At 37.1% G+C, this 13,967-nt stretch overlaps 1 protein-coding gene across 4 annotated transcripts in view; it reads right to left on the bottom strand.

The window, feature by feature from the left end:
* The window catches only part of pcdh15a (protocadherin-related 15a), a gene marked incomplete at its 5' end in the record, with an annotated part of 170,277 nt that overhangs the window by 132,305 nt on the left and 24,005 nt on the right, over nucleotides 1–13,967 (bottom strand). For all 4 annotated transcript variants that reach the window (XM_036125847.1, XM_036125848.1, XM_036125845.1 and 1 more), the window contains 2 exon segments: nucleotides 1,724–1,873; nucleotides 10,547–10,681. In XM_036125847.1, the coding sequence (XP_035981740.1) occupies nucleotides 1,724–1,873; nucleotides 10,547–10,681 (285 nt within the window).

Here is a 13,967-nt window from a genome sequence, read left to right as displayed (position 1 = left end):
TTGTTTTTTAAAAAAGAAAAAGATTAAACATGACCTTTTCTTCATCTGAAACCTTTTTTTCTGGAGACGCTATGTTGTTAGAACAGATCAACTAAAAAAAACAACACGCTGAAGCAAATAAACTGCACCTACAGTAGAGTTGGTGTACATATGCCTGCATGTACTTATATTTGTGTACATGGCCTTGCAAAAGCCACAATACTCCTTGAATCTTTTTGCATTAAAACATCTAAACTTCCTTGTATTTTATTGTGATTTCTTGAGATAGACTAAGTCAGTAGTAGGGCATATTTGTGAAGGTAAAATTAAATAATACGTGGTCTTTGATTGTTTTAGAAATAAAAATCTGAAACCTTTGGGGTGTATTTATATTTGTCCCCCTTTACCCTGGTACACACAAATAAAATCCAGTGCAACAACCTGCTTTAAAAAGTCACCGGATTAGCAAGTACTGTATTCTCAACCTGTGTGTGAGAATAAATACAGCTCTTCTAGAAAGGCCTCCAGGGTTTGTTAAAGAACATTAGAAAACAAGCAGTATTTTGATGATCAAGTCTTAGTCGTGCACTCCACAGATCTAGAGTTTACAGATAAGTAGCCAGAGGGAAAATATTGTTGAGAGAAGTCTGTTTGCAGCCAATGGTGAAAAAGAGACACATTAACATGTGGATGATGTGTCTCTGGTACAATGAGGCAAAAAAACAAACTTTTTGGCCTATATTCAAAAATGATATGCTTGGAAGAAAAACTAAACAGTGCAGATCGACTTGAAAAACCATCCCCACAGTCAAGCATGGTGGTTGCAACATCATGCTGTAGGGATCTTATTCTTTTGCAGGAACTAGAAAGTTGATCAAAGACGACGGTGAGTTAGATAGAGCAAAATGCAGGGCAATCATGAAGAAAACCTGTCATAGAGTACAAAGAAGAGACTAGAGATGAAGTTTATATGTGAATTAATTCAGTTTCAGAGGTTCAGAGAGTTGGAGATGTAACTGGAGCAAGCAACAGTCATGCAAAGTATTGATTGGGGTTGAATAGATATGTGGCACTGTTTTCGCACATTTATTAATTTTTTTTGTAAAAAAAGAAAAAAAAAAAGAAATATGTATCATTTTATGTGTACTTCTGAAACAAGAACTACTTTGTGTTGATTAATCATATTAGTTCCTAATAAAACAAATTGAGGTTGGAGAAAACGTTCAAGTGGCATGGATGCTTTTGGAAGGCTCTGTATATAATATATATGTTTGACTGTCTTTGTGTATGTGCCTGACAGAGAAAAAAAAGGAAAAGCGATGGAGACCTTTAAAGTCAGTGTAGTAATTATATCAAAACAATGACCCAAATCCACAGAGCAATCCAGAACGATTGAAGCAATAGAAAAGCAATCCTGCTTTATTTCCAAATCCTGTTGTATGCTATAAGAAGGGTTGATAAATTGTTATCACGGAGACCTTCCGCTATGACTTACTAAGAAAAAGCATTTTTCTCTGCCATGTCTGTTACGACTGCAGATAAGACAAAGGAATATCCTCCTGGGCTTTGCCTGTCATCACAATGGCCAAGATTGTTGTAGTTATTCTTACTGAGCATGAAAGAGCATTTGAAAGGGAGATTGTGTGTGATGGAGACAAAGTGCAGAGTGTCTCAGTGGTAGACAAAAAAAAAAAAAAAAAACGGAAGGCAAAATGGAAGAGAACGATCGCTTTGGATTGATTACCTGTAGCACCGTCTCCCCCGGCTGCATGTCTGTAAAGACTTCAACGCTGTAGGAAACCTGAGCAAACGTGGGCGTATTGTCATTGGCATCAATAACCAGGATGTTGACAGTTACTGGGCTACTCTGCTGGACACCATCTGATGCCACCATCTGTAAACACAAAAAAAGAGAAACACTTACTGTAGGTTTTAGAAAACTGAAGATGTGTAACCAAAGCGCACTTTTGCAAAGGAACTAAAGATGATGTTTTAACTTTCTCTTCAAGCTTCAAAGATTTTTCGGCTACAACATGTGATCTTGTTTAAAAAGAAAAATTCATGACCGCAGCAAGTGAACTGTTTTGCCTCTTTTTTTGTTTATTCCCCTTTTGACAAAGAAAAAAAAAATGTCTTCAAAGATGAGAGTGCTACCAAAACCTTTGCCTAAATGATGGAGTTCAGACTAAGCAATCTTCTTTGTGGCAGTTCTGATCTGCAGCACTTCCGAAAGGAACAAGAGAACAGGCTAAGCAGAACAATACATCCAGTGTAGAGAGCAGAGAAGATCTAAGCCATACCTGTAACAGCAGCAATTGAAATACATGTTTCTGTGCAGAGAGGAAATCTTTCCATCAAAACTTAGAAGCGATAAAATATAAATGACAGGTCAAGTAGAATATACAGTTTATTTATAGCTTTTTGTTTCAGGGATATATTTAAATATATTTGTAGTAAACGTGTTCATCTGTATCAGAAACATAAATTATACAAGCCATTTCACTTTTAAAACAACAAACACAAGTGCTTTTAATGCTTTGCAACGTGGAGAATTAAGGGTTAAAGATTGAAAACATTTGTAGCTGTTAATTGGCCTGGAATTAATCGATATATCTGACTTTAAAATGGTTCCTCCTCCTCCTCCTTAAGAGCTGTGATTGGTTGATAGTAAAAGAAACACACACACACACACACACACACGCACACACACACACACACACACACACACACAAATGAGCTCCCAGTGATCAAAGGAGAGAAATTAGTGTCTCATAATGATAAAAACTACCAAAATTTATTGACTGTCACAGAGCATCAAAATGTTTTGAATCACCTTATTGAGATCCCCATCATGACTTGCTTATTTTCATGTTCACTTGCCAGTCAATTTACTACCTGTCAACATTTTACTAGGGTTGCCTGCTTGAATAAAGTTTGTCATATTTGGCAAAATGACTAACATGAAACAGAGAATAAACAAATAAATAAAACAAACAAACAGCAGAGCATCTGTACGGTCATCTCTGGGAGAAGAAGGAGGGTTTAAAGTCAAATTAGTCCCTGGATCACGGCGCAAATACATGGACTTTGAGTCATATTGCCGCAGATCAATGCGCCTTTTTCTCTGTGCGTCTTGGTGCTTTTACGCACCAGCCTTGAACGCGAAGTGAGGAGACGGCATTACACAAGCAAACTTCTACATGACCATTTAGGCTACTGACATTATCATGCAGTTCAGAAAATACTTTCTTACCTCTTTTATATATTCGTTGTAAATTACTCTACTTTTTATTCATGATTTATCCAACATTTTTTTTATTTATCCTCAATAAAATTATGTTAGGTAGAGCCACCATTAAGCCATTGGGCTGCTGAAACAAATTAATTTGCTCCTATGGCGATGATAAAGCTTATATTATCTATTTAATACAATTGTATAATTGTTACGTTTCTGTTCCTTCACTGTTTAGGTGGTTGATCAGTCAATCAGCTCTCTCTGCTTTAGCCACTCTTAGCCTCACCTAAAATCCTCCACACTATTCCTCACATTTTGTCACTTTAGGAGCTCTCTTAAAGCCTAAGATGCTTTGCGAATAACATTTATCTTTCTGAGGTTAAAATTCTAAGAACAATTTTTGAATTCCAGAAATTCTAAAAAAAAAAAATCCTAAAATGATGTCTCTAAGAGCGACTTTTAGTCTTAGGAACCTTTGTGAATACGGGCGCTGAATCAAATGGCTAAACTACCTCAATAACATGCAGTCAAGCTCTGCAGAGCTCTGCTAATGAGCTCATATTTGAAACAGACTCCTCATTATCCTGCATAATTAAATTCCTAAATGGAATTCCATTAAAAGTCAAATGCTATCAAATAGATGCAAACATTACTCTGAGCATTTTAGCTGCTGTGTTTCAGGTAGTTTTGTATTCTCTAAATCAGGTCGTCATAAATAGTTCCAACAAGGCTTTCCGTGTTTGAAGTGATATTTTCATATACCACCGCTAAAAACATCATGAACATGTATTGTTTATAGCAAAAAATAGTTTTCCTTAATTTAGGCGCAATAGGGAGTAGTTGGTTTACGTACTTAGAAATGTCACCAGTGCAGTTTATTTTTGTTTAGCAAGCAAGCTGTCTCTCTTGGTTGTAGTTTAACAAAACATTTTGTTCACACATTTCTTAAACAACTTGCAGAACCAATATGCTTCTGTTGTAATTCATTCAGCTGTCTGTCCTGGCTCTGTAATTAATTGTTCTGTACTCAGGGCTTACATGAGTAGATGTTGCATTAAGTTTGTATTATTGTTTTATTCTCGTTTTACACTAGAGCTGATTGAAAGTGTACCGATCAATGCAGCAGCAGCAACACTCAAACTGAATGGACCAGTGAAAATAAGAGTGATTTGTGACTCAGAATTTTTCTTGCAAAACGTGTCTGTTACACACAGTTTTAAAATGTTGCATCTAGTTAGATTGCTGATTAAAAGCACCATCTTCAGTTGAAGATAATATGTCCAGGTAAAAAAGAAACCTTAACTGTCAGTCCAATTAAATATTGTAAGAGAAGGTTTTAAGTTCTTTCCAGCAAGCCCTTTAATATATTTACAAAAAAAAATTAAAGCCATTGAAGGATATGAAGTTGTATAAAGATAAAGTTACTATTTTGAAAAATTGTCATTCTTAAAAAAAATGTTTAGCATCAAAAGGATTAAGACTTAAAGGAGAAGACCTAATTACAACATGGATTTCAGCCTCTGTTTATCACTGTGATGTCTTTATTTGGCTTAGATGTGTGTGAGAGAGCAGATTATAGGCATGAGCAGGGATGTATGACATGTTTTTTCCACATTAGTCAATTCTCACATAGTGACAGTTAATGGGAGCCCTCTGTGTTACACTTTTTTCTCGGCCAAGTAAGGGATGCCTTGTGTAACGTTAGCTTTGGTTCTGTCTCTGAGTTTCCTTCTCTCTTCTGCTCTGTGTCAGATGTTAAGTCACTCCTCTTTCTCCTTTAGTGGCAATGGTGCATGTAATAAATGCAGTATTTTTGTAGCTTCGGAGATGAGGGTGTCGGAATTGGAGACCCCTTAGCTTGCACAGAGCCATCAAGGGCAGTTTCAGGTAGTGGTCCATCAGCAGAGTCAGCATCGCATAGGGACCTCAGGCCAGCTGGGTGGTGCCCCGTTGAAACCATAGTCCTAGATCCCAGCTCAAAGGTCATCAATAACCCATCCACATTTCTAACAGATTTTTCCCATTTGTCAACAAACCCCCTGAGAAGTCAACTCTGGTAATAGGCAGCTCCAAAGTCAGAAACATGGGGACACCAGAGACCATAGTAGTCAAATGTTGACAGACACCTGAACGAGCATCATCAAATGCTGCGAAAATTGCTGGCTGAGGAGAAGGGTTAATACAGTGAGACGGTTATTCCCATGGCAGTCTTGACACCCAGTTGCGCCAATTGAAGGTCACTACAGTTATGTTGCTTTAAGAATCAAGAATCTTTATTGTCATTATGTTTTACCATGATGAAAGTTTTGGTGAGTCAGACTCAGAATACACATCATTACATAATACACACAGACCCAACAAGATATTCTATACCAACACTCTTTTTGTGGGGCTTAAGCATGCACAAAGTTCTTAGCAGCTCATTATCAAGTCAAAAAGATAGCAGTCTATAATAATGTACAATGAATTATTCGCAGAATTGTGCAATTTTTATGGATGTGTAACCAGACTGGAGAAATCAAAATGTGCAAATACAAATTTGCAAGTGAGAGGCAGTATGAATGATTTTCACCAGACCAGAAACCTGTGTCACAAGTAGTGTGTTTGTAACATGTAACAGATGAAGAACTGGGTTGATGGTTTGTTGATTTTCAGCAGGGGGAAATAGCCCTTACACCTTTGGAAGAGAAGCTGTTTTCAAGTCTGTTAGTTTTTCTATGTCTGGCCCTTTTCTGGACCTGTGCAGTATAGACTGTGTCTAGGGCCTGTAGACGGCATCCCACAATCTTTAGTGCTGTCCTCTGTGCACCCTAGATCTGTGAAGAGGGTGTGTGCGAGCGCTTCCAGAGGCACAAGATCAGGAAGTCTCCTGGCCCTGATTGTGTGTCACCATCCTGCCTGAAAATCTGCGTGGACCAGCTGGCCCCTATTTTCATTCAGATCTTCAACATGTCACCGGCGCTGTGTGAAGTTTTCTCCTGCTTAAAACACTTTACAAACATCCCAGTCCCCAAAAAACCTCCACCTGCGCCAACCTCCACTGTCAGTGGAATGCAAACTTCCTGACTAACAAGAGCCATCAGGTTTCTGATCCAGCACCCGGACTATCAGCATTGCCAATTTTGGGGAAAACCTGGTCTCATCCAAACAAATGGCATCCATCCCATTTTGGATGGAGCAGCTGTTCTTTCTGGGAGTCTGGCAAATCTCTTAGTTCTCCAGTCCTCTGACAACCCAGGGTCCAGACCAGGAATCAACACCAACGTCAATGTATTAAAAACTAATCATAAAGGAGCAAGTCATGAAAACCTCATAAAATTTGGATGACTCTAACTGAACAGAAAAATAAAACTGCATGTGGCTTATTGAAAACTTAGGATCTCTCTCCACAAAGATTTTGTTAGTTAATGACTCGATTTGTAATAATGAGACTGATTCATTCTTTTTCACAACCTGGGTGCAGCAAGAGGATTTATTAGTATAAAAGAGTCAACTCATTCAATTTATTTAAATGTTCACTTCCCTCGAAATTCCTCGTTCAAAGACAGTGTCACACCCAGCAACTGGGTCAACCACACCTCCCCACTAAGATAAATATATCTGCCAGACCCGGCTGCAGAAACCAATTACAGGGGGGGGGGGGGGGGGGGGGGACATTCCATTTTTTTAAGGGGGCACACTTAAAATAAAAAACTATATATATATATATATATATATATATATATATATATATATATATGCTTCAGGGTGAACAGTGGCTCTGTGACTACTGTAACAAACAAACAAATAGCAATAGTGTAGTCAGTGTTGCCAAATTAGGCAGGTTTCCAAACAATTAGGCTTTTGAACACATTGAGCTGGAACAAAAATACCTTATGGGCAGATTGTAAAACATTTCTGAAGCTTTTTACAAGATTTGTTGGGCTTTTAGAAAGATTTACTAACAAAATATATTAAAATAGTTCTCTATGTCTGGAAGAAAACTAAAACCATTTTAATATAATGCCATCTCCTTCAAGTCATACTGGTCAATTTATTTTTTAGATAAGTTGAATCTGTCGATCTGACATCATCAATGAATAAGAGTTATAATAATTAATATTGATTGTTATAATAAAACAAGAATAATGGTTAATCAAGTGTTTAGTCAGGGTGGAGTTCTACTTATAAACTTAGAAATATTTCATGACTGTGTGTAAGAGAAATGTTTAATTGAGCTATACTGAGAGAAATTAAGTTTATATTAAGGTAGATTTACAACTCATGTTGGGAAGCTATTTATAAGTTGTTGTTTTTATCCGGCATGTTCTTATGTGTTTAATAGTTCTGTGCTTTTAACATGAGAGAGTTTGAGATTTGGGCTTGTTTTTTTCTTTTACATTGGGCAGGTTTTATGCTGGGTTTGGGTTACTGGAAACTAACAGTGGCATAGGGTAACCTGTAGCGCTGTTTTATGACTCAAAAGTCCAGCATAAGCTACACGCTGATAAACATGAGCACTGGTGTCTGGCTGAACACTGACTGAAGTAACAATTCATACTAACAGAGGTTCTGTAATTACAGCAGCTATGGAGCACAAGGATCAGAACAAAGCAGAGTTCCTTCTACCTGCAAGGAACCCAGGTTTCTTCAGTTTGGTAGTATTTCTGCCTGCTTCTGCTGCTTGTGCTCCTAGCTGTCTAGCTAACCCTCTTAGCGTGAATGTTTACTCCAGTTTAGACTTCAGTCTGACATTTCAAACATATATTAATGGCACTGCTTCCAGCTCGCTCTCCTTTGCTTTGTTGTCTCTTCTTGTAATTGTTTGGTAATCAGACCAAATTTTTATCCCGCACTACAGACACCGACGGTGAACACAGCCGAACCGCGGCAGCAACTAAATGCTATGACTCAATGTCCCGCCCCACTCCAGCTATGATTGGCTAGCATGTTGCTTTCAGTCGTTGATTTGATTGGTTAAATTGTATGATTGACACATCAAAGATAGTACTAATAGGACGATGGCCACTCCGAGGTAAAAAAAGAAGAAAAAAAGACAGCTTCCAGTCCAGGGCGGGCACGGCCCCCCAATGCCCGCCCATGCCGCCGGGTCTGATCTCTGCCCTCTCCTTACTCAGAGTCGCTCTCAGCAACTATCTGAATCACTCTAAAGCTAAGACCCCTAGGTAGGAATTTGTAGGCTAAGATGGGAGCTCTCTGAGAGGACTCTGAGAATCTTTGTGAATACAGGCACAGAACTGTAGGCAAAGGGACACTTCTAAAAGTTGCAGGACACGAGCCCTCGAGGATTGTGAGTTTAAACCCACTGCTCTAGACAATACACGAGAAGACCTCTTTTTATAGTTAATGCAAATCATGCTGATCATAATAAAGCCTATTTAAAATGTGAACTTTGTGATCATTTTCTCTTTAACATTGCTTCTGCTCCTACAATAAACAATGACAATTCACAGCTCAAGAAGTAGAAAAAAAGTGTTAACATAATTTCCGTTTTAGATTCTTCCTGCCAGGAAATGAGAATCAGAAATAGCCACCAGGAGATTATGTCTGTGTTTTAAAGAGGTTGGAAATCAGAGACAAAACATGTCTAATAATCAGTGCTGTATTCTCGATACCAGATATGTCACCTTTAAACTGCAAACACACACACAAAACTAATAAAAAACTAATGTCCTCATGACTGATGTCTCAGAGCACATTAAATGGAAATTATTGTTGTGCCTAAATGTAAAAATCTATTATTTCTGTATCATGTGGATAAAGCAATCCTCACATGCAGCAAAAGTCCTCAAATGTATAACATTTACAAATATAACAAACATTCATGTTGTAAAATAAAGAAAATTAAAGGCTAATATTCAAAATATACAGATGATCTTTGAATAGCACGATTAGCTACTAGCAACAGCAATTAACCTACTCCATTTTGGCTCACATAACACACAGTGATAGGGACAGATCTTTGAAACAATGCTACTGATGATAAATGATGAGGTTTTGTGCTTTACACATAAACCTGAAGGAAGCTGTCCTTCCAAAACATGCAGTTTTAAGTGCACTGTTCAGCAGTAACTCTACAATCACAAACAGGGCCTAGAGCTTTAAAGCTGTCAGTCACTTAACAGTCCTTGGGCCTCAAACATTATCAAACAACAGATATATATTTATCGACCAAACAAACCTGAGCACAGTACATTGAGTGAAAAAGGTCAGCGCAATACACACAGACTTGCACTGACACACTCGCACTCAAAATATACTGTAGTTTTATAAATGGCTAAAGTCTAATGCTTTTCGGCTGGGCAAGTCACACGCCATGCTACATCAGAACCTAAAGTGAGTTGAGTCATCACCATTTAGAAACTACTCCAGTTTCTGCAAAGCACACAGTATGAGCTTTTTAATCCAAGGATATCCTCCTTCATGGATGCAGCTCCTGTACTGTCAGAGAGGCTTCTCTTCTTCTAAAAACCACAAGAATCTTTGGAGAACTGGACTGCTGATCTAGGGTCTTAGTGTAAACTTTATGTGAACCAAGTAATCATTTGAAAAGCAAACTCAAACCATAGAAACACAAGATTGTGTGGAATTATTGGAAACTGTATAACCTAATCTTAGTGAGCTTCAGCAAAGAGCACAATTTTTTAGGGGTCTCTATAAACATTTTTACCAGGGAGGCCAATAATTGTAAACGGCACTAGTAAAAGATAGATATTAAATAAACCTAAATATATTATTCCTATTTTAAGTAAACCCTGAACGCACCAGTTATCTGATTTTTCTCTCTTACTCATCATTGTTAAACTAGCTTGAGGTCTTTTGCTGTTCATACAGAACTAAACTTAGCTGTCTTCTGGTAGTTTCCTCCCCTCTATTGGTTAAAAATAGAACCTACATTACGGGGCATTTTTTTTTTCTTTTATGTCCATTTGTGTTGTACATTTCTTAAAATAATACAACTAATGCTCATAATGTAATGCAATATATGAATTTGCATAACATATTTATTTTGTTTTAAGGCTTGGTTTAGAAAAGTTTTTTATAATAATCTTATTCTAACAAATACCTAATGAAAAGGTGGTCCTGGTAGTTTTTTAAGTCTTCAATGTTCAATTGTCAATTCTTCAATGTTTCGATGTTTTAAGTTAAGGTCAAATTAAAAGCAAAGTAGATGAATTCCTGATATTTGTAATGTCATATCAAACAATATCCAAGTTTTACCCTATGGTACACATTTCTCCAAGTGCCTCATCCTTTAGCAGGAACAGATTAACATACTAACATAGACTCGAAGACTGTCTGGAGGAAATCTGCACTGAGCTGCAGACTCACCGTGAAAGTATAAGTCATCTGCTGCTCCCGGTCCACAGGTTTCAGGATCCTCAGGTAGCGGATTATACCAGTTGGGGTCAGGCTGAAAATTGTGGTGTAGTCATCCAGGGTAATCTTCACCATGGGGTCTTTGGTCTTTCCGAAGGAAGGAGACACCAAAAGAGACATGTAACTATGGTGACACTGGTGTTTTATCATTTCCCCCCTAAGATTGCAGCTGTGGGACCCGGAAACCTATCAAAAATAAATTCTCATGTGTAGAAGAGTAGGAAAAAAGTAATTTGCTGGCAGGTGTCTCCACAAAAGAAGGTATGAGCAGAAGACAAAACCATCAATCTGTGTCAATTTAAGGAGAGTTACAATACCGGTCAGAGGTTTCCACGTAAATATAATTCTCAATTTTGTGCTTTTAATGATGCATTTGAACTGTTCTTTCCTGGGGTCAACTTTACAACTTTAATGAACTTAAAAAGAATGTAGGGGTACATAAACTACCGCTCAAAGGTTTTGGGTCACTTAGAAATTTCATTATATTTTTAATTAAAAGCACAATTTTTCTTCAATTAAACTAGCAATAAATCAATCAGAAATACCGTCTAGATATTGTCAATGTCACAATCCAACATGAGGGAGGTGCTTCAGGAAGTATGGGGGGGGGGGGGATTTCCTCAGATTACATCAACAAATTGACAGCTTGACTGCCAATGGTCTGCAAGGCTGTAATTGCTGCAAAAGGAGGATTCTTTGATGAAAGCAAAGTTTGAAATACAAAATTATAATTTCAGTAGTACTAACCATTACGTCTAACTTTGTTGATGTCTTGGCTATATTATCCATTCATTTTGCAATTCATTTTTATAAATGAAATGTGAGTTTTCATGAACAAACATGACATGTTTTGTGTAAGCCCAAACTTTTGAGCTGTGGTTTATTTTAAAGGTCACTGTTACGTTTTTAAGTAATCCAGACACATTTTGGAGGATTTGGAGGAAGTATGGGTTTGAAACCTAAAAATAATAGACTAACCTTCAAGTATGGTGGTGGTAGAATCATGCTGATGTTATGTTTTGCTGCTAGAGGCACTGATGCATCTCAAGTGGGATGATGAAAACAGCAAAACTACATTCAACATATTCAAATTGACCTTACATCAACAGTCAGCTAGTTAAAACTTGGACCAGAAACTTGGACCAAACTGGTTATCTCTAAACTCAACCATCACTATACTCAAAAGTTGTCTGTGCTAGTAAACTAACTGATTTAAAGTAACTATTGAAACTGTAAATAAAATATGCTGCCAGAATTATGCCATGACCTTAATAAAAGCGTGTAGTTCTTTACAACTTCATAAAGGACATTTATGCTTTATTAAGCATGGTGTAATTTGCTTATGTTTAAGATTGTATATTTAATATAGACATTGTGCAGATTAATGAAAGTCCACAATAAAATTCAAAACAATGTGCACCGAATTCACAGTTGTATGATATATAGATAAGCCTTTTTTTTTCCACGCCTGACAGATTTAGGTTAAAATTATATTTTAATTGCACTAGTTAAATGCCATTGTTTCTTCTCACTGGAAGAAATAGTAAAGTTGTAGAAGACCCCAGTCAGTCATGACTTGAATCTGATAAAGAATCTGTGGATGGAGCTAGAGATTGGGGAGATGGGCACTGAGGCCTTCTAACCTCAGTCATCTGGAGCTCATCATCAACAATATTAATTACAAAAGGGTTTCATTTAAGTTATGCCAAAAAAGATTTTTGCATTGGTTGTTGTGATGGGTAAATAACTTTTAGAATGCTACTTGTTTATTGTAATTTAACTAATAATAGATATTTCCTTTATAATTTAATGTTCCTTTTACATTTTTTTATTATCTTTTGAGGGATGTCTGTCTTGTTTCCTTTTCGAAACGAACTTCTTTGTTGAATGAAAACAATCCCTGATTTACATTTTTTAAATGTAAATCAGGGATATGAATCATTTTGGGCTGAATTAGACCATCATCTCATCCACGAAATTTTAAAAGCTCAACATTCAGGTCCGCAATGAGTGCAGTGTGTAAACTTCTAACTGGCTTTAATTCATGCATTTTTTTTTTATTTGATTCTGTCCACAAACGATGTTGCTTCCGTTTCTGTAAAAAGCCAGCACTTAAGAATATATAGAAATGAAAACACCCTACTGCTGTTGTCTGTATATGTGGTGAGGTAATATCCTTCAAAACATTTTAAGAAGGTCTGTTTCAGTGAGGGCATATCATGAAGTCCGTTTTAATAAATAAAGCTGGAGTTTATTATCCCTCATTGCTGCTGGTCAGCTTCGGTTCTTGCCCGACAATGACTCATCTTCAGAGAGGTTGGTAAACATCAGAGCTGGCTGGCTTATTGATTTTATCGGTGTTTCCACTTTGATTTGTTAATCTTCTCCAAAGGGCGAGTGAAGGGATATCTTGAAAGATGAACTAAAGGTAATTCTAGGTCCTTTTCAGATTTTAAATGTTCTTGACAGTCTGCTTTCGTTCATTACAATAAAAATACAAACAGTCACACACCCAACTTTTGAGTTTTTTCCACTTTGTAAAAACTCTGACAAATGTCTTCCTAACTATACACCCAGTTATCAAGTCATCAAACCATGCCAGAGAAAACATAACATCTCAATTAAATAGCTGCATTAGTTTGTGTAGAAAAATTATAAAGCACTTCAAACACATGCAGATTCACTGATATACAGGAATGCACTCTCAAGAATACAAATAGGCTGAAATAAATTCACACATCACAACCGGAGACCCGCTTTACACTTTATCAATTGTTAGGGTTTTCTTGCCCTCATTTAATGCAATTCTTAATTTTACATATGTAAAAGATGTCTCCGGCAATGAGATATGCCTTTCATTTCTTTTCAGTTCCCGCAGAGTGATACATGCATTAACAGCGGGGATGTCCTGAGTCATTTTGTTGTAGGGAAGAAAAAGAGCTGATCGAGACATTTCATTGGATTGAGGCCGCCTCTGTGAAGCCTTTACCCCTCTGATCTCTTCTTTTATTGTAACTAGTGCTTCATTTATGCCAACATGAAAGTCAGCCTTTGAATAAAACATGACATGAGAAAACCAGAGGAAACATGGGTATCGTGTGTAATCAACGTATGATGTGCACAATGAAATTGTTTCACTGAGCAATGCAAATGTTTTTTTTTCAGTACATCAACATGCAGCATCAAATAAATATATGTATCAAACCTCCCACATTTTTTGCTCAGTACTGATACTAAAACATCTCTCCAAACATACTATATATAAACTGTTTTGCGGTGGAGGTTTAAAACAAAATCATTAAAGTTATTAAACCCCATGAATTCGATTTGCTTGATCGATATCAGCATAATGCTGACGTGTATCATTTTTGAA

Source organism: Fundulus heteroclitus, chromosome 22, assembly GCF_011125445.2.
Source record: "Fundulus heteroclitus isolate FHET01 chromosome 22, MU-UCD_Fhet_4.1, whole genome shotgun sequence".
Classification (NCBI taxonomy): Eukaryota; Metazoa; Chordata; class Actinopteri; order Cyprinodontiformes; family Fundulidae; genus Fundulus; species Fundulus heteroclitus.
This window is presented reverse-complemented; position numbering and strand designations above follow the sequence as displayed.